A 20,776-nucleotide genomic window follows, 5' to 3' on the forward strand; every position below is an offset into this window, starting at 1 on the left:
TCCCCCAGACAGCAGAGGCAAGTGCAAGGCAGGAAGACAGGGGAAGACAGATGCCATCAGCTCCAGCCCTAAATCATGTGGTCCAATCAGCTGATTCTTTAGTAGGCCCCACATGCCTACCTATAGTCAGTGGGTTGGTAATTCAGATTCATGACAACCACCTGAGGGCAGGCCCATGCTTTTTAACTATTCTCCAGAAATACCAGTTTTGCACCTGGGAGGGGCAGGCAGGAGGGGGTGGACCAGACTCTACATATCCCTGAACCCCGTGAAGGACAGTGAAGAGCCTAAGGTGGCCAATCGTGGCTCCAGGTGTCTCTCAGGCCATCCCACATCTGCCCACAGCCTGGCCCAGTCATGGATAGGTCCTGACAGGACTTTCGCACCAACCCCAAATTGCCGATTGGTACATGCCTCTGGGGGAAGGAGCCGGGGTAGAATGCTGCTTAATGACCCAGACTAGCAGGGCTGGAGGGAGGACAGTCACAAACCTCATGCAGGGGAAGGGGAGCAGAGGGGCCTGCAGAGCACCAAGCCCTGGCATGAGGAGGGAGGGGCAGGGACGTGGTGCCAACCCTGCCTGGGGCCTGGCTGGGTTTCAGGATTTCCTCCTCTGGAGAGGAGAGAAGTCACCTGGGGGGCCTGATCCAGATGGGGAGGGCTGCTGGAGCAGGGCTAAGTGGCCAGGCCTCAGTGGCAGCCACAGGCCTTGACCACCATGTTGCGGTGCTTGCGCAGGATGACGTTGTTGCTGCTGTCGTAGTACAGCACAGAGGTGGCACTAAGCTTCGTGGGCGCGCAGCACGCCTTGGGGACTGCATCTGGCTTCATCAGGTGCACCTGGTCAGGGAAGGGCACAGGCAGGGCCATGAGCCTGGAGGGCTCTGAGGACCGCCCAGCCCGACCTGCTCCTGGCCCTGCCCGTGTCACAGGTCTCAGCCCACTTGTCCCACTGAGCTCATTCTCCCTGTGGCCAGTGGAGGTCCCAATGTGCAGATCCACCCCTGCCCACCACCCCCCAGGCACAGCCCGGGCTCCTGGAGTGGCCAGCCAGGCCCCAAACACCTGCCCCTGGGCTCTCCCGGCCCGTGCCCCCTCCCTGCCCCATCCACAACCCCCAGGCCATGACAGTCCTGGTCCCAGCACACGGTGTGCCTGGGCACCCTCTGCAGCACCTTTTCTAGGGTCCCTTCACCTCCCTGCTCTTCTCTGCACTTCTAAGATACCCTCCGTGGGATTGTGTCACCATTAGCTTTTGTCCCCTCCAGACTGTGGGCAGGGAACGTTCATGGAACAAATGGATAAAGCCTAGAGTTCCAGTTCACCCTCAATGTGTGTCACCCTCCCAACAACTTCTAAGGCAAATATTCCAGCAGCAGAAGACACTGAGGGCAGGAGGCCACACGCCATGCCTAAGGCATAGGGCTCTCTGATGCGTGGCGGGACTTGGGCCCGAGAGCAGGGTCCTGTGTCCTCTCTAGAACAGCTTCTCCTCACCAGAAAGAGCCAGGCTGAGTGAGCTGACTGCTTGCAGCCTCCATAAGAACATTTACCCCGAGACGTGGCGGCTGAGCTGCAGTGTGCACTGGGCTCCTCGTGGGGCCCCACTGCAGGGCCCTGAAATGGCGCCGTGGCCTGTTGGGGAGACCTGAGGGAAGAGCTACCTGCTGTCAGGTGTGTTTCGGCTGCTTGGCTGGCCGAGGACCTCCCAGGCCTCACAGACGCTGGGAGCAGGACCGGGACGAAGCTGTCTGATGGGCGCCCTGTCCTCTTCTCCCAGCCTTTGCCCCCAAGCCCCAGCTCAGAGCCAGCCAGCCAGGGAGGGACATCAGCTGGGCCCTGGGCCAGCGTGGGGGCAGCGGCCTGGCGGGGGCCCACCGGGAAGCCGAGGCCTCTGGAGGGGTATCCAGCAGACTGGGGTGAGGGGCTGCCCCTCCCCACCTTCCACTTCTAGGCCCAAGTGGGAGAAACCAGGAGCCACCACCCACAGGTACGGACCACGGGGCCCCGGTGGCTCGGAACCAGAGGGGCCTTGCTAAGTCAGGACACCAGAGAGGGGAGCCGGGCACCTCAGGGCTGCCATTCCTGGACTCCTCACCATAGGCCTGAGCTCTGTCAGATGCGCGACAGAGAGAGAACGGCCTTTATTCCACCTGGCACCAAGCACATTGATTCTGGAGTCTCACTTGCTGTGCGTTCGGTTCATTTTGAGCCACATGCCACATGGGAAACCAAATGGAAGTGATGGTGCTTAGGAGCTGTGCGTCCTTGGGTACAAATCAAACGTCTGTGGGCCTCAGCTTTCTACACCAAACACGTGTAATCAGACTTTTCCCGTTTCCTGCAGAAACACATCTCAGGCACATGCCTTGTGCCAGCCCTGCCAAGATGAGGAGCGCAGAAATGCCAAGACGCGGTCCCTCCGCTGACAGTCTCAGTGAGAAGTGGGCGGGCACCCGAGGGGACATTTCAGTGAGTGCGGGTCACAGGGCAGTGGCACAGGCAACAGCAGGCCCTCAGTGCCCTGGGAGCAGGAGTGTGGTGACCAGCTGGGCCAGGAAGGACATGTGGCTTGGGGAGCTGGACAGGTGACCAGGGTGGCTAGTGAGGGTCCTCACGTCCCAGCCCAAGGCTCGGTCTTCCCCCAGACATAGGGGAAGGACCACGGGCCCCTCGGCCGAGAAGAATGTGCTCAGATCCTGTGGGCTGCTGTGTGAACAACGGCCCTGGGGGTGAGTCCAGAGGGACCTGCTTTCTTCTCTCGGTCCTCAGGTTGCCCCCCCCACATCAGCCTCCCCTCCCGGCTCCCTGTGGCTCCTCTTCCTCCCTAAGCCCACAGCAGCCCAGGCCTCACTCCTCCACCCCCACCCTTGCGTGTCTGCTCCTTCTCCTGAGGATCTGGTGTACTCTCGGGACTTAGAGACTGTCCACAGGCCAGTGTCTCTCACAGTCCGAGCGTCAGCTTGGACCTCTCCTCTGAACTCGACTGCGGATCCAGCTGCCCACCACCCTCTCCACTTGGGGTCTAATGGCCTCGAGCGGAGCTACTGATCCCCTGCAACGCTGATGACAGCTCTGCTCACATGCAGCCCACTGGTCCTTATCCTAGTCCTCGTCCCTGACCTCGAGGAGCAGTCCCTCAGTCATGCGCTGCTCAGGCCCTCACCTGAGGCCTCCCTGACCCTTCCCTCACCTGCTCCCTGAGAGGCCCTTGCTCAGGCTCCACCATCTGTGCTGCCTGGACCCTCCTCACCAACCACTGGGATGCCTGGTCAGGTGCCCACAGCAGCCAGACAGGAACTTCTAAAGAGTAACTCAGATCACAACGCTGCTGTACTAAACCCTCCAACAGCTTCTCAGTGACTTGAAATAAAATCCACCTCCTAACCAGGGACCCCCAGGCCTTACGAGGGCCAGCCCCGCCCACCCCAATTTCACCTCCCTCCGCCCTCCCCTCGCTCACTCCACTCCTGCCCCCACCTCCTGCCGGCTGGGAACCCACCCCACTCACTCCTGTCTTAGGGCCTGTGCACTTTCTGCTGTGCCTGGAACATTCTTCCTCCAGCTCCTGACACGGCTCCTCCTTGTGCAGAGAGGCCCAGCCCAGTCTCCCTCCACTGCAGGACCATGGGCGCATCGTCCTAGTCCTCGGCTTACTTGAGTGTTCACCGCCAGCCTCCCCTAAAGGACAGTGGCTGTCTCCTTTGCTGAAGGCACGACCTGAGCACTCACTTTGTTGAGTCTCCAGGGCCCTGGGCAGAGGCAGTGGCAGGGGTGGAGCAGAGGGATGGGGTCCTGGGGGTGCAGGTCCATGATCTCCCCAAGCACCCCCCTCACCAGGGCCTGAGAACCACGTGGCATAAAGGATGGGCTGGGCTGGGCTGCCCCACACGTCCCATCCTCAGCCTGAGCTTCTCCCAGGAAGGCAGTCCTGGGCTTCCAGAAAACGCCTTTGACCGCTAGGAAAGGAACGTCCTCACAGGCCCACAGCCACATCTGTTCATTCCCGTTCTCTCTAACACATCAGCTTCAAGCAACCTCTTACTAGAAAATACAGCCAGGGGGACACTACGAACCAGGACTCTAGGTAAAATGTTCCAGTAGGAAGGAAGTTTCAGCACCAGAGTCAACAAACATTCAAAACCCTTAGCACTAACAGCAGCAACGCTCCCACCAGACACTCTTCCATCACTTAGAGTCGCCCCAGACACAGAGGCATCAAGCGCCCCACGATCTGGAGGAATCGTGAAACTGAAAAAGGAGCCAGGGAAAAGCCAAAGGGCTCAGCCACATCCCTGACTCTCCCTTCCTGGCCACGCAGAGGGGGAGAATGCATGCGCACGACACTCACAGCGTGTGCACATGTGTCCTGGGAGGTCAGACGCTCCAGTGGACATGGGTGCACGTGCGTGTTAACGATCATACAGGGACCCGTGTGGGCAGCAGGTCTGTCGTGCGTGTGCTGTGCCACTGACCATAGGGGGCCGTGCCTGTTCCAGTCTGGTGCTCATGGAGGTGCACAAGGGCTCCGTATGTATCAGTGTGCAGACTGCGCGTGTGTACGCAGCTGTCAGATGTGAGTCTGTGGTGTTAGACGCCCTGTGTATGCAAGTCCACGTGCACAGATGCGGCCATGTGAGGGACCAGCTTCTGCAGTGCTGTGGGATGTAACCACATCCTGAGATGCAGAGCAGCTGCTCTACTGCCCTCCTGGCTGGATGAGCCCCCTCCTCAGAGCGCCCCCACCCCAGGGGGTCGAGTACTGACCAGGGACTGCAGGATGGCATGGTTGGTGGCGTTCATGCAGGAGTTCAGCGGGAAGGAGCACTCCCCCTCACAGTAATAGGCCGAGTAGCCTTGGGGGGCGATGACCCAGTCCTGAGGGCACAGGAGAAAGTAAGTCCCATAACGTGCCCCTCCTGACCCCTCAGCCCTGCACCTGTCACAGGATGACTCAGGGCTGCTCCGTACCATCCCCGAGCCTCAGGTCCTGTCAGCCCACCCTCACCACTCCTGGGCTGTCTCTCCCCAGAGGCCTGAATCCTGCCAGAGGCCCTCAGCAGACAGGCTGGGCACGAGCTCTGTCCCCATCACACCCATCTGTGCTCTGAGCCCTCATCCCCAGCCCACCCTCTCCCTCCCATGCCTCCTGGAGCTTCTGTCGCAGCAAATGCACAGAGGTGCTGCCCACCCCACCTCAGTTTCCCTGCTGCAGAGCTGACTGCTTAGTTTTCTGAGGACTCAGTCTCCTCCATTTTCACGGTTTTGAAAAAACAAAAAAGCTATAAAAACCCTTTTCTACTATTAAAGTACATAGTCTCAATTTAGAAAACACAAAAGAAAGAAAAATACATGAGCAGAAAATTAAAGTCACACATAATTCTGCCTCCACCCTGCAGTACACTTAGGATCTGCAGTTGGGGGCTGTCATTTAAATAAGGAAGAAGGAGAGTCAGAAATTACCATCCAGCCAAGGTCCTGGAAGCTGACGTAGAGCTCATGCCGACGGCATATCTGCCGGCCGTTGGAGTCGTGGATGTCATCTACAGGGGACAGAGGGTACAAGATCTCTTCTGGGGTTCCTGCTCTGTGCAACTGCCATGGGGTGCTTGCAGGGGAAGTAGGGGGAAGGCCCTGATGGGCGCATTTGTGAAATAGACAAATGACAGAAAACTAAACCACGTGGTCTCATAAAGGCCATACTCGGAGCTCTGCTTGTGCCATGATCCAGGTCAAGAGCCTTCAAGGACTTGCGATGACTACAGAGTAACTATGCTCATCCCAGCCCCCCGTCTCAGCCCGTGGGCCTCCAGATACTCCAACAAAGAGTTTCGGGGTGCCCAGAGCAGAACCGAGGGCCGAGAGGGCTGTGGCTTCCCAGGGAAGGGACATCCGGATCTGATGGAGGTTCCTGGGAAAGGCCTGGAGGGGACAGGGGAGGACAGAGATGGGATCTCCAGGTGGCAGGGACAGCCAAGGCAGAGACTCAGAAGCCTTTGAGAAAGTGGAGTGGCTGGTCATCAGGGTGCATTGGGGCACAGACGATGTCAGGAAAGGTGGCTGAAGAGTGACTATCATCTTGAACTGTACCCAGGGCCTGGAGGGTTCTGTCACCACCACCTGGTTCTTGCCCCCTTCTCACCCAAAATGCAGTGGGGCCTCCACCCTGGTGCAGCCCCTGCTCTCACCAAAGATCCCTGGGAGTTTGTTGGGGTGCGGCAGCTCGTTGGATTTTTTCGGCTGCCTCCTCTTCAGTGGCCTCACTGCCCGAGGGGCGCGGACGGGACTCAGGCTGGCCCTGAAGAAAGTGACCATGAAAGGCTGTCTGGAGTGTGGTGCCCGTCGCCCCAGCAGACCAGCCAGGCCCGGATCCAAGCTGTGCCCTAGACAGAGAGAAGAGAGAGGGGTCACTCCTGGGCAGGGGCCCTACATGTGGACAAGCAGGTACCTCTGTGCTCCTTAGCAGGAGCACAGAGGCTGAGGACCCAAGGGACCCTCTGTGCCTCAGTTTCCTCATCTGAAGCCTGGAGTCCCAAGCAAAGCCCCAGCTCCCTGGCAGGCAGGTCTGAAGGAGGTGGGGGAACGGGGGTCAGAGAAGCACAAGCATCATTATTAGAGGTCATCGTGACATTAACATTCGTGAATCATTTTACAAGTTTCAAAGTTTTTCCAACTGCATCATTCAGTCTTTACACTAATCCCGGACTTCACACTTTACACAAGACATGTCACGGTCACTCAGTGATGACCTAATCCCCGATAGTGACTCCCAGAACCAGGGCTCCTACCTGGGTCCGAGGACTCCGAAGCCCGTGTTCTGTCCTCAACCCCCACTTTCTGGGATGTGACCGTGTGACTTAGGACAGCGCCAGCTCACCACAGCGCCTACCAGGACTTAGCGAGTGCTGCCCTGCTGAGCACAGTCTGGGAGCAGGACGTTCACTGTCCCTGAGGCCACAGACGGACTGCCAGGCTCAGCAGAGCAGAGACACTGGGACAAAGTGTCAGAGCCGGGGTTCACCCCATGTCACTCTGATTCCAGAGCCCAAGTTCTTATTCACTAGGTTGGGTTTATGGTTAATAAGAAGAAAGAAAGGAAAGGCGGCAGGCAGGGACATGATTTGGGCCTCAGCCCAGGGAAGAGTGAAGCCTATAAAGACGGAATTTTACCTGACAGCCATTCAAAGACTGAGATGTCGTGAATACGCATGATAATAAGTGGGCAATGTAAAGCCTCCACCAATAAAACTGTCTTCCTGAATCTGAGTTTCAACTGACCTCTTTACTTTATTATAAAAACAATATAATAACCACAGTAAAGAAACTCGAGATAAACCATCACTCACAAACCCTCCTCCCCAACTCCAGTACATTCATTTTCATTTTTCTGGCTCTTGTCATCAAGTTGATTTAAGTTTTTTGGTTGTCAGCACAGCAGTGTTGTCAGTATTTTTTTCAACTTTTTAACATAAACATTTTCCTGGTTGATAAAATGAGTCTTGGGGCTGTCCGGTTAGCTCAGTTGGTTAGAGGACAGTGTTGGTAACACCAACGTCAAAGGTTTGGATCCCTGTACCAGCCAGTTGACAAAAAATAAATAAAATTAAATGTCTCCATCATAAACAGTTCAAATGTATAAAATCCCTTTGAGCAGATACACCATAATTCACTTAGATATTGGCTCACTGTTAGACATTTAGGTTGTTTCCTGGCTTTCATTGTTAAGATGAGAATGCAGCAGAATCTTCGTTTTGTGTGGGGATGAAATTCCCTTATACTGAATTACAGAAGCAAGATTACTAGGACATTTTCATGTCTCTTTAAACATAGGACCAATTGCTCAGTTTACATGATGGCACATTTCACCTCAATGTTGCAAACACTGATACACACACGTAAGTGCGTGTACAAACACAGACATTTACATATACTTTATACATACAGGTCATTTACTCCATTCACAGGTCTAAGGTGGCTCTCTACGATACACTACAGGTCACGGGCATTACCTGCCCCACCCACAGCCCCACTCAAAGGTCAGCCCTTAAGCAGCTGTGCCTCAGACCAGGTGTCCACTGGCCACAACTGGTTGAAAAACCTTCGACCTGTGACATAGCCTGCCACAATCAAATGTTCCGGGTGAGGCTCCCTCTCAGGAATGTGGACAGAAGCTGCTGAGACAGGGATGTTGTGAGCTGCAGGTGCTGACGCTGCAAGACCCAGACAGAGCCATTCTGGAGAATTAGGGCTATGGGGGAGGGGCCATAGGAAGAGGCGGGGCCATAGGGGAGCAGGGTAACAATGGGGAGAGAATGGAGCACCCATGAGTGGGGAGGAGATGGGCACCAATGCCGGGCACTGGAGGGGAAATCTCAAGACTGGCTGACACCTGGGGATGGCCTTGGACCCCGGGCAGCCCTCCAGGCCTGCATGTGCCGTTGTTCTGTCCTACGAGTCCCTGGGAAGCCCTGGCTGTAGTGGGGCCAGGGAGGCCATCAGTCCTCCAGGCTTTGTCCACTACTTGCTTTTCTTTTGTGCAACTGTATACAAGGGTCTTATGGGGGTTGTCTCCTGTGTACAGAGCGCAATGACATATTAGATCGGTTACCCAACAAACCTTGGCAGAGCTCCACTGAGCCAGCCTAGCTTGGGTACTGGGGACCCCATCAAGGGCTCTCATGGGCCAGGGGAGCCTGACTGAGGACCCGGGAAGCAGCTAGTCCTGGGTTCCTATTTTACATAAGCAGAGAGAGCAGCAACTGTTCAAGGTCAGAGCGAGGTGCAACAGAGCCAGGATGTTCATGCCATTCCCCAGCAAACTGCAGAGGTCTGGCTGCAGGGAGAGGGAGGATGACATGTGGTCTTCATCCAGAGCCTGCAGAAACACCCCCCCCCCTTCCAGAGCCCCTTTTCACCCCCTCTGCTTTTTCCTCAGCCATCCTTGGGCAGGACCCTGGGCTCCATCTGGCTGCAAGGAAGGCCTGGGAGTCCTGGTGGTGGGCCCATAGGCTGCCCAGCTGCAGGCAGACCCTTACCAGAAAGGCAGGTAGGGGCTTCAAGAGCCTCTGGGTCCAAGGTCCCTGCCTCTGCCCTAACCTTGTGAGAGTGCTGGCAGGCCTGCCATCCCCTTTGCAGTTGACAGGGTACATGTGGGCAAGCCTGAGCTGTGGGGCGCCCTGTGGCCTTCCCCTGTGGGCCTGGATGGAAAAGGCAGATCCTTGGGGCCTCCGGCCTCCCCCATTTCTGAGCCTGCCCCAGCGGGGGCAGACTGCTGGTGGCTCAACTGTCCTAATCAGATCTAGGGCAGGTGGTCAAGCCCTACTTCATACCCCTCCCCAACCCTACCAGGCCCAACCTTGCCCCTCCCTCCCAAAGGCTTCTTTCTGCTCTGGGTGCCAGTGGACCTTCCCGGCAGCCCCTGCCACACCTCAGACTTGGTGGCCAAGTGACCCACACTGAAGGATAATGAAGAGGCCTGTTGGGCCTGGTGGAAACACTTGAGGGGATCCCAGCCGTGGACCAGGCCTGTTTTTGTGCCTTAATTCTTCAAATAAGTCACATGAGAATGCGGGACTCAAGCGGTTCCTTCTTTCTACTCTCCTAACAGCCAGGTCAATTGTTGGCTCTTAGAAAGCTCTGCCTGTTCCATGCTGTGTCTAGAAAACCTCCCGACACCTAGAGCAGATCACATGTCCTCCCCAAAGGCCCAAAGGGGACCCCACTGTCACCCAATGATGTTCTATCCCACCCCCACCTGGCCTTGGTCCCTGGCCATTCCCCCACACCCAGGCTGCCGTCTCTGTCTCTCCCTCCCTATCTCTCCATGCCAGGATCTGGCCCTTCCATGGGGGTGAGGCTCCATGGGGTCTATGGAATGGCTGTCCTTGACCTGCTGGAATTTAGTGCTCTGACCGACAGGCTCCGTTGGCCGTGCCCTGTAGCTCAGGGGCTCAGGACACGGCCTAAAACCCTGAACTACACTTCCAAAGTGCATGCTCCATGCCAGGCTTGGCTTTCAGCACCACACACACACACACACACACACACACACACACACACACACACACCTCTTTTTTTTCATTTTAGTTTTTGAGACTATAAATCCAGCCACTCCTGGGTTAAAGGGAGGATTACATGAGAAGCCAGTTTGGGAGAAGGAGCTAAGTGCCTGCTCTGGATGATGCAGGACACGACCACATGGGAGGAGAAAACTCATGGAGTGCATGGGTTAGGTTTCTAGAACTCCTGCTGTGATGGGCCTTGAGTGACATGCAGATGGACCTGACCATTCATTTATGGAGGAACCTTCCTGGTGACAGGTCTGCACCAACTGTCTCTCCCCTTCCACCTCTTCCAGTAGCAGGTCCCGGCCCACAGAGACAGTCCCGCTTTCCTTCTGGGGACGTCTATTCAGCTACCAGGAGGAGAAGTGTGGGAGGAGGAGGCGAGGCTGCAGGGAAACGAAATTTAGCAACAAAATGCAAGGCCCCAGAGGAATAGTCTGAGGGGCTAAAGGGACACATTCATGAAGACAGCGTTTCTTCAGATCACAGATGCACATTTCTGCTCATACATTTTTCATGGCAGTAGTAAAACGGTGCCTTAGGTATAGTCTGGGGGAGTTATCTTCTCCCTCATCGCTTTCTGTCCGCATTTCAAGAGTCAATTATAAGGGAAGACGTTTGAATGAAACCCTGCTATGGGACCCTCTCCAGCCGCACGTAACTTAATGTGACGGTCACAGAGCATGAAGAGGGCATCAGTCCTCAGTGACTGCAGCAGGGAGCTGTGCAGACCTCACAGAACACACAGAGGCACGCACCTGCTTTCCCTGTTTTTAATTAAGGTCACATCCCTCTTGAGAGCACACAGTCTATCCAGAAGTGGAAAGTCCCAGACGCCAGCAGCAAACCAGTGACAGCGCTGTGAGCGTGTTCACCCGATCACCCGCTTCCTCTGGGGGAGGCGCTGGGCGTCCATGGAAAGCCCCGCTCCGGCCCAGGGCTGCTTTGGTGTCAGGGCGCCACCTGCTGCATGGGCCTGAGGTTCGAGGACACGGCGAAGGCACAGCCCGTGCTGCTCTTGATGTCGTCCACTGTCAGGCCCTCCCAGAGCTCAATCAGCGTCGGCCGCCTCCTGCTGTGCACATCAAACACGGCCTTGGTGATGATGCGGTCCATGCACCGCGTCCCGGTCAGCGGCCTGGCGCTGCTGTCCAGGATCTTGGGGGCATTTTGCTTCGTGCAGTGCTCCATGGTGACCGCCACTCTTGTTTTGAGACTGGACACCAAATCCATGGCACCGCCAATTCTTTCCACCTTCCTCCTGGGTATCATCCACTTGGCCAGGTCACCGTATTTGGAGACTCGCATGGCTCCCAGTATGGTGACCTGGATGTGTCCCCCTCGGATCATGACAAAGGAGTCATAGCTGGAGGAAAAAGAGCCCCCGGGAAGCACCGTGACCGTCCGCTTGCCCGCGTCGATGACATCCGTGTCCAGGAAACGGCCCAAGCCCCGGACACCGTTTTCACTGTGAAGGTGGACAGTCATGGGCTGATGCGGTTGCGGCCAGCACAGGGACTCCTGTGCCCAGATCGACAGACAGGCCGTCCGCAAGCTCAAGAGCGGCCCGTTTATGACCCGCGTCCTTCGTCGTCTCCCGCAGTGGCTTTTTCGTCCTCCTCTTTCCGGATCGTCAACGCTCGATTCTCTTCTCACATGTTTGCCCCTTTGTCACGCGATCTACATAAATATTGGGACGTGGATGTTCTGAGCCAACAGTGCCCACGTCCGCGAGGCCCACCCCCTCCGCAGCGTGACGTCGCAGCTGTGCGCACCGGCGCGTTCCAGTTCCTGGCGCTTCTCCTGAAGGCGACGTTGCCGGCCCTCGGCCTTGCAGCCTCCGACGGGCCGAGTCGGCCCTGAGGGGCTCCGGGAGGGGGTGCTCCTTGCCGGCCTCCCGCACCTCCCTGGGCTCGCTGATGACGGCGCGGTGGCCGTCCGGGGGTACCTGACGGGGACGCCCCCCACCTGCACCAGGAGCCGCAGCCGGTGGGCGTGTGCAGGGCGGGCACCCCGGCGCCCCCGGCCAGGAGGGTCGCCCCGTCAGAGATGTCCCTCACCGTCTCCACCGGGTCCGTGCAGAATCTGGCGCGGGGACGCGGGCTGGTGGCCAAGCGGCGGGCGCGGGCCTGGCACAGCGCGGGCACCGGGCGGCCGGCGGGGACGCAGCGCCCGAGCGCCCACGCCAGGAGCCGCAGCGCCGCCATCGTCGCCGGGGCTCCCGGGCCCGGGGACAGGCCGTGTGCGCCCCGCGTGCGCGCCCGGCAGCTGCCGCCGCCGCGTCGCAGAGCAGGGAGGGCGCTCGCGGCATCGACGCGCCGCCTGGGGTCGTGCTCCGAGCTGGGCAGCGGGGCCGCGGTCGCCACGCTCGGAGAGGGTCCCCGCGGCGAGGCGCCAGCCTTCCGGCCAGGCCCAGCACGCGACAGGCGACAGAGACAGAGCCGCCCCTGCGCTCCGCCCTGGGCTGCCCTTCCCCACTAGTCGGTGTCACAGGTAAGAGACTCGGCCCAGCCTCCTGGCGCTGCCACATACGCAGGGCAGAGGCCCAGGCGACGCGCAGAGCTGAGGACAGGCTCTACCTGGGGGCGCCGACTGCAATCCCTCCTGGCCCTGCCTGCAGGGTGGCTCCTCGGACAGAAACTTAAAACCCTCCAGAGCTTCCCCAGAGACGCCAAGTATCCAACGAACAGGCCCTACAGGGTGACTGTGATGGTGATGACGCTGAGAAGGTGACAGCCACCCCTCACTGAGCACTCTGTGCCAGGTGCCCGCCCTTGTGAACCCCCTTGACAAGCCAGAGAGTGACCGCCTGCCCCACTGCACCTGAGAAAAGCTCAGGTTCACCCCTCATTGTGACAACAGGGACACATTGTCCCACACAGCCATCAGGAAGGGTCCCTGCTCCTAAAGAGGCCGCCCCTCCCCCCGAGCCCTCTGCATCCCCCCTGGAACTTGTCCGGGATTTTGCAGTTTTCTTCCCTCCCCACCCGTCAGCTCACAGAAGTGCTCGGGTGTCTCCTACCCTGCAGAGACCCTCCCTTGTCCCCATTTCTCTCCAGCCACCTCCCCACTTCTCTGCTCCTTCCTCAGCACAGGTCTGGAAAGAGCTCTCTGCTTGTCCCCCTCCACCTCCCCCATCAGACTTTGTCCCCACACTCCACTGAGCTCTTGGCCATCAACAACCTCCATGTGACTCAGTCCTCTGGTCACTTCTTTATCCTTGCACTCAGCTCTCACAGCAGGACACAGAAGTGGACTTCCTGCCTCTGGAAATACTCCTCTCTTGGCTCCGGGTCACCTTGCTCTCCAGATTTCCTGCCCCCTCCCTGGCTGATCCCTCTTGGTCTCCTGTGGCCCCTCCTTGGCAGGCCTCTGGATGCTGGAGGCCCCAGGGCTCTGGGCCCGCGTCCTTGCTTCTCCATCGCCACACTCCTTCCCCGGGTGACCTGACCCACTTCCGTGGCTTTAAATCCACTCACATTCCAGTGCTTCCCACACCTGTGTCTCCACACTCACCTGTCCCTGGAATAGCATTTCCATAAGGACCAGGGGTCTCAATACTATCCCAGGGTCTCATAAACATCCCAGTCGAAAGACAGCTCTTGAGTGCTTACCTCCAACCCGCCCTTCCTGTTTTCCCCCAACTCGGGCAGAAAAAAAAAAAAAAAACCATCTAAAACAATGCACTGGTTCTTTGCACGTGTCACCCCTGGTCCCCCTTCCCTTCACCTGCTCACCAGCTGTAAGTACATCCTGACCAAGCCAGCCCGCAGCACAGCCCTCTCCCACCTTCCCTTCTCCATGTCCGCTGCCCACAGCGCTCACCAGGACTACCCTGGGCTCCGACGGGTCTCTCTGACTCACGCTGTCCACCACGTCGCTCTCCCCACTGAAGTCAGGGGGTCTTTATTTTATACATACACTAAATTTTAGTTTTACAACAGTTGAGATTAACAGAAAAATTACAAAGACGGTACAGGGAGTTCGCACCTACCCAGACGCAGCTTCCCCTGGGAAGTGCTAATATTTAATATCACTGTGGCACCTTTGTCACAGCTGAAGAACCAACACTGGTATCTAACTTGTTATGAAGCAAATACCAGAATTTATTTGGATGTCATAAGTTTTCTCCTGTGTCCTTCTGTGCTCTAGGATCCCATCCAGGACACCCTACTGCATTTAGACGTTACGACTCCTTAGGCTCCTCTAGGTTGTTAGAATTTCTGAGAGTTACTTGTCTTTGATGACCTTGACAGTTTTGAGAAGGACTTGTCAGGTATTTGTAGAACCGCCTATGCTTTGGGTTGGTCCGATGCTTTGCTCACGGTGGGACTGGGGCCGTGGGTCTGGGGGAGGCAGACCACCGAGGCGAGGTGTCGTTCCCGTCACCTCATGTCACCCTCGACAGGACTGATCACTGGTGTGAGCCTTCAGCACCGGGCTGAGGTAGTGCTTGTCAGCTTTCTCTGCTGGAACGTGACTTCCCCACCCCTGTCCACACTGTACTTTTGGGAACTGAGTTACTGAGACGCCCACACGGAAGGGGTGGGGAATTCTGCTCCACCTCCTTGAGGGGAGAGTATCTCAGAGGGTTCATTTCAAAAACCTGAATCGGATCCTCTCATCCTCCATTGCTATTAAATAAAATGGCCTAAAAACTCCAAACACCTTACCCTGGTTTACCCCAACTGAGAGTGACTTCTGCCAACCTCTCTCAGCCTCTCTCCTGCCACCTCTCCTCGCCTGCTCTGCCCCACCAGGGTGGCCCTCATGCTCGACCTCAAACACGCCAATATTGCGCCCACCTTCGGCCTTTCTGTCCCCACTGCCTGTATAAAGGAGGGTCTCCCCCAAACGCCCATGCAGTGAATGAATGAGTGAATCCTCATTCTGCAGATGAGGAAACGGAGGCTTGTGGAGATAAGCAACCTGCCCAGGTCACTGAGCTAAGGCTCTCGGAGCAGGGATTCAAACCCAGGCCCCTTGGACTCGAGCCTGAGGGTGCGACCCTCCCTCCTGCAGAAAGTCCCAATGGAGAGGCTGCTCCACGGGAAGAACTGCCCAGTTCTCGGGGAAGGAAGAAGAGGCCTCACTCTCTTAGCAGCTCAATGTCGCTTCTGCAGAAGGAGAGGAGGGAGCCTCCCATGTGCAGGGCCTCCCTCTCCACCTCACTGAGCCTCACAGTGAGAGCAGCAGAGAAAGGCAGGGCACCCTGGCCAGGTGAGACCACTGCCACCGCTGCCAGAGCCCCTGAGCCCCTGAGCGCCTGAGCCTCACCATCCTCGGTTTCCACATAGAGGCGGAGTGTCAGGTCCTTGTTACGGCTCAACAACCAGCGGTCACTGGCTGCGGTGACGTCCAGCACCAACCAGCCCTCGTTCCCAGCTTGGAGCGTCTGAAGATCCAAAAAGAACAAGTCAGACTCCCTGTGGACACGAAAGAACAATTACCTGAGGGCCATACAGCTGCCTGCGTGTTCCTAGCGCCTGCCTGGGGACGTTCCTGGGAAATATTGACATTTCACGCTACTGCGGTACCTTTGTTACAGCTAATAAACCAATATTGATATCTCTTTATTAGGTAAATACCACAGTTTATTTGGATTTCTTAAGTTTTCCCCTATGTCCTTTCGCTGGTGCATCTGCCCACCCTGGCTCTGGGCTGGGTCCTGCTGGGCCTCATCTCACTGAGTCAACCCACACAGGCATTACTGCTCCTGTAGCTAGATGGGGAAACTAAGGCTCAGAGGCTCACTGACCCATCCAAGGTCCCACAGCCAGGATGGCAAGGCAGGGACTTGAAGCTAGGACTGTCACTTGGGCTCTCCCGCAGTGCCGAGAGGCCTCAGGCCAAGCATCTTTCCTCGTCTCTGAGGCTGCTCTCCCAGGAAGCTCCCTTCTCCTCCTCTGGAGAATTCACACCCCCTCGGGGGCTGGGGGCCTGAGCCTTGACTGTGAGATCGATCGTGAGGTGGGGCGGGCACCTGGCCGAGGGGAAGGCACCTGTTGGAGTGCTCCTGGACCACCTCGAACATGCTGACGTGGAGGGTCCTGTTGAGTGGGCAGGTGCTGGGCACCTTATAGATCCGGAACTCGGCAGCTGTGACCGCCTCCCCCGTCGGGATCTGGGTCAGGTCGAAGCGGAACTCCTTCCAGTAGGGCTCCTGGTGGCCCAGGGTCCGGTCGCGTTCCACTGGAAGACAAAGCAGGAGTCGGGCAGTCACAACGAGTGGGCAGAGCTGGGTGTGAGTCACCACCACCCACCACCCACTGTGGACAGCCTTGGGGGGCCGGCTTCCTTCTCTGCAAACGGGCTTGGTCCTGGCTCTGCCCCAGGGCTGTAGATGGGGCTCTGAGAGGTCGTGTACTGAACAGCACAGCGAGTGCCCATTAGGCCCTGAGCCCAAACCCAGCCCCTGCTGACCCTGGGACCCACACAGGAGACAGGATGGGCCCTCCTCTGGGGGCTCCCAGGTTAAAAGGGAGACAGACATCAGACCCACGGCTGCAGAGGAGGGTGAAAGACAGGCTGGAGGGGAGACCCAAGGAGGGCCCAGTGGCGGGACTGGCCTAACAGTCTGGGCAAGGGCCGAGGTTGCAGAACAAATCCCGCATTTCCCCAGCTGCACGGAAGTGCCCAGGACGTATATTCAGAGCTTTAGCCTTCTGTCACTTTCAAATGCTAAGAATCTGTGTTTCCGGAAAGCAGAGGCAGGAGCCGCCCAGAGCCTTCCCCAAAACCCAATACTGAGATTTTAATTATATGTTTGTGAGTCTTTTTAAAAATTCTCTCTCTGGCTACTGAACTCAGTGACCACAAGTCAGGTTTTTAAAAAGCACTGGGCTGTGCGGCCCAAGGCGGATGTGGGGAGCACTTCCTGTCCTCGCGGTGGGGACCTGGTCCAGAGATGGACAGGCAAACAGCTGTGCTGGGCAGGGCCAGGACCAGATGTGTGTGGCAGGAGCAGGTGGGCTTCTCATCCCCAGACCAGGGAGCGGGGGAAACAAAACGTGCATGGTCCCACAGCTCCTGAGGGTGCTGGCACACAGCTAGTGGCCACCTGAGAACCAGGCTGCTGCAGACGTGGCAGGACACAGAGCCAGTCCAGGTTCCTCCCCCACAGCAGAGCATGTTGAGGGCAAGGTCCTGGACCTTTGCTGAATGATGCTGGTGTCATGAATACCTACACACGTGTGCCCTCTGCTCTACAGACACACTCACACTCACAGCTTTGGTGACAATTCTGTACTGCACACACCACCTCTATTGTAAGAATCTCTGATTCGTAGGATGAAATAGGCCCATGCTGTTGGCTGTCACAGCATGTGGGACAGACAGTGAAGGAGCTGCCCAGTCACTCCTTCTCCAAACCTCTTCCAAAGCATCATTATATACATCTGCCCCAGGGCACAGTGGGGGTACCTGGTGGGTCCTGGGGATCACTGGGAATCACTGTCTACAGGCCAGATGCTGACTTCTTGTTGGGCCCGGGGACTGAAGGAACAACCCACAAACATGCCAGCTCTGTGGCCTCCCCCCACCGCTGCCCTGGGAGGCCCACACACACTGGCTCAAGAGTCTTGCTCAACTGAACTGACCCCAGTTCCATACTTCCCTCTTGTGGGTTTGTGAAATTGATAAACCACCCAGGAATTCCAGCACAGGAAACTGCCTGCCCTGGCTGTTCCTGGCAAACACGAGAAGTTGGGAAATTTTTAGGAAAATGATTGTCATTAGAAATTGATAAAACTTCCTGGGGTGCAGCACTAAAATAGACATTACTGTAACTGGCCAAAGGCAGTACCCCTTTCTTTGCTGGAACTGTGTGGATCTACAGTGGTTGCTCCTTTGGATTAGGAAAGATATTTCTCAAAAGCTGGTGTTGAGGAATAGCATTGCTTGGGGCCTGGATTTTCCCCTATGGTGGCTCTTGGGCAGGCTGTCCCTGCTTTAACCACTAAGATAGCATTGAGAAGTGTACATGCTTCAGCCAGTAGCTGGGGCTTCTGGCCCCAGCCCCGACCCTGCCAGGGACCAGGCACTTCCCCTGTGTGGCTTCTGTCTCCTCATCTGTGAAGTGGGGATGCCGGTATCCTTCCCCCAAAGGGCCATGAAAGGGCAGGGACTATGGGATGGGAGTGGTAGCCATTCCTTAGGAGGTGGGGAGGGGTGCTGACCTCTAATTCCCTAACTTAATTGAAGTATCTAAGTGCTAACATCCAGCCAGGGCACTCAGGAGGCCATGTCTGAAACTCAAAAGCCATGGGGGAAAAGGGAGACATTCAGTTTTCTTTCTCTAAATAAAAGTATGGAATGAGAGACATTATAACATGAAAATATATCAGTTCAACTGAGACATGTGGACGGCTTCAAGGTGCCTTCCTTTCACCTGCCTGACTTTAGTCAAGGTCCTTCCTCTTCTGGCTTCAGTGTCCACACCTGCAAAATGACTCTTTGATATAAGGCACATGAAAAGGGTCAAGAACCGGGTTCGTTAACTGCAGTCAGTACTTGGTTATGGTCCAGCAAATGCTTCTAACATGTGATGCAGGAGCATTTCCTGTTCCGTGTGTGCACAGACCCCACCTTCTCACATAACCAAGGTCTGGGATCTCCCAAAGACGCCTGGGCTCAGAGAGGCAGCCTCAGCAACGCCACTGGGATCATCTCCCAGTTCTGGCTCAGACAGAAAGCACCAGATTCAGTCTCCTCCCACTTTAATACTCATATGGAAACGGACCCCAGGGGTCCTGACTGCTGGCTGAGCTCTTTCCACCGCAGTGGACCACTGCCATCTGATGCTGAAAAACAGCACAAAACCCAAGTTGGAAATGGCCCCAAAGTCTTCAGGACTCAAGACAGGTGCCCCAAAACAGAGCACAGGACGCCCGCCACTGCTTCCACCCGCTGCTCGTGGTTGAGGGTCCACAGAGGGAATTTACGGGAAAGGCCAAGAGCTATACCATGTGATTTCCTGGGGTTTCCAGGAAAATTCTGCTGCTGGTTGTGGGATTGGGAAGTTCACCCCTGGGCTGGATCCCCTGGCAGATTCACAAAGGCTGGGGGTGGGCGGGGGGTGCTCCCTGCCTGGCCAGCATCCTAGATCTCAACCATCTGAGATACATCCTGCCAGGAATCCTCTCTCTGTGGGGGCCCTGGGAGGGCCCACTGATGTCTGAAGCAAGACTTCTGGGTGGTAAATTACTCCCCCCACCTGCAAAATCTGGGGCAGGGAATCCTAATTGTGGGAGTCCCATAATTTTTCACTTTTGAGCATGTGGGAGAAGATTCCCGACTCCGTTGCCTTTTCGTAGTCTGAAGCCTTTATAAGAACATTCGCTTTTCCCATTCCTTTTTCCCGGTCACATCCAGGGATATTATTTCACTTATTCAACACATTTGAAGGCAGTGCTTATTGTATACGAGTCACTGCTTAGGTGTAGGGGACACTGAGGTAAACAGGACAGACCAGCCCCTGCCGGGATGGAGTTTATAGACTTGTGGGGAAGTCGGATACAAAAAAGAAAGTAAACAAACAAGACCAGGATATGTGAGTGCTGGGAAGGACATAAAGAGAGGGTGGGATGGGAAATAATGCAGGGTAGGTGGGAGGGGACTTTATGTTTTAAACTTCATCTTAGTTTAGATTTAGAGAAAAGTTGCAAGAATAGTATAGACACTTCCCATGTATGTTCCCCTGAAAGTGTCCTTTCATGATAACATCTTACATAACAATCTATAGGACAACAAAGAAAACTAGGAAGTTGACGTTGGTATAATACTATTACCTAACTACAGATTTTTCTTGAGTTTCACCAGTTTTTCTACCAATGTCCTTTTTCTGTTTGAGGATTCAATCCAGGACCCCACGCTGCATTCAGTTGTCATTTCTCTTTGGGCTCCTCTGATCGGTAACAATTGCTAAATCTTTTCTGGTTTTTCATGGCCTCAACACTTTCGAAGAGCACTGGTCAGTTGTGTTGCAGCCCGTCCCTCCGTCAGTGTTTACCTGATGTTTTCTCATGGTTAGATTGAAGTTCTGGATTTTGGAGAATACCACAGAACTGTGTGCCCTTCTTAGAATCAAACTGGACAACATAATGTCTTATTACTAGTGATGTTAGCTTTGATTCCTGGGTTACGGTGGCATCTGCCAGGTTTCTCCACTGTAATGTCACTACTTTTCCTTTTGTATATAATAAATACCATGGGGAGATACTTTGAGGTTATGCACATATCCTGCTTTTCCTCAAACTTGTGCTCACTAATTTTAGCATCCATGAGTGAATCTTTTTATTTATTTTTAAGTTTATTTATTAATATATATTTTTTACATTCTAAGAAGTTGTTGCAGAGCAGTTGGGAGGAAGGAGAGGAGAAGGGGGAAGGAAATTGGGGGGAGAAGGAGGAAGGAGAGGGTCGTGGTTGAGGCCCATGGCACCCCCCTCATTCCTTCAGGGGAGACCAGGGGGCTTCCAGCGGTGGCTCAGTCATAGCTGGGCTGGATGCAGATATCAGGGCAGTGTGTCTCAAGCTCTCAGCCCCCCACTGCCCTGGCTCAGGAGATCAGGGGGCTTCCAGCTGCAGCTCGGTGGTCATCACTGGGCTATTTGTGGGTGTCGAAGGGGCTTGGCTGAGGCCCGAGGCCCCCCACCAACCCTGGCTTGGGAGTCTGGGGCCCTTCCTGTGGTGGCTCAATGTCCTTTTGACAC

At 56.0% G+C, this 20,776-nt stretch overlaps 2 protein-coding genes across 2 annotated transcripts in view; both read right to left on the bottom strand.

Moving 5' to 3' along the window:
- Window positions 1-690: 690 nt before the first annotated feature.
- The window catches only part of LOC134384512 (bone morphogenetic protein 8B-like), a 32,953-nt gene continuing 12,867 nt past the window's right edge, over window positions 691-20,776 (bottom strand). Inside the window, exons 2-7 of the mRNA XM_063106060.1 lie at window positions 16,067-16,256; window positions 15,342-15,490; window positions 6,189-6,383; window positions 5,464-5,543; window positions 4,768-4,878; window positions 691-840 (exon numbers count right to left, since the gene is read on the bottom strand). Of these exons, the coding sequence (XP_062962130.1) occupies window positions 691-840; window positions 4,768-4,878; window positions 5,464-5,543; window positions 6,189-6,383; window positions 15,342-15,490; window positions 16,067-16,256 (875 nt within the window). The remainder of the gene's footprint in view (window positions 841-4,767; window positions 4,879-5,463; window positions 5,544-6,188; window positions 6,384-15,341; window positions 15,491-16,066; window positions 16,257-20,776) is intronic.
- On the bottom strand, window positions 11,016-12,271 carry OXCT2 (3-oxoacid CoA-transferase 2). Its single transcript, XM_063104123.1, is given in 8 exon segments — window positions 11,016-11,553; window positions 11,555-11,653; window positions 11,655-11,700; window positions 11,703-11,839; window positions 11,841-11,901; window positions 11,904-12,008; window positions 12,011-12,043; window positions 12,046-12,271. Coding segments are annotated over 8 exon segments (1,245 nt in total).

The sequence above is a fragment of the Cynocephalus volans genome, chromosome 8, assembly GCF_027409185.1.
Source record: "Cynocephalus volans isolate mCynVol1 chromosome 8, mCynVol1.pri, whole genome shotgun sequence".
NCBI classification, from domain to species: domain Eukaryota; kingdom Metazoa; phylum Chordata; class Mammalia; order Dermoptera; family Cynocephalidae; genus Cynocephalus; species Cynocephalus volans.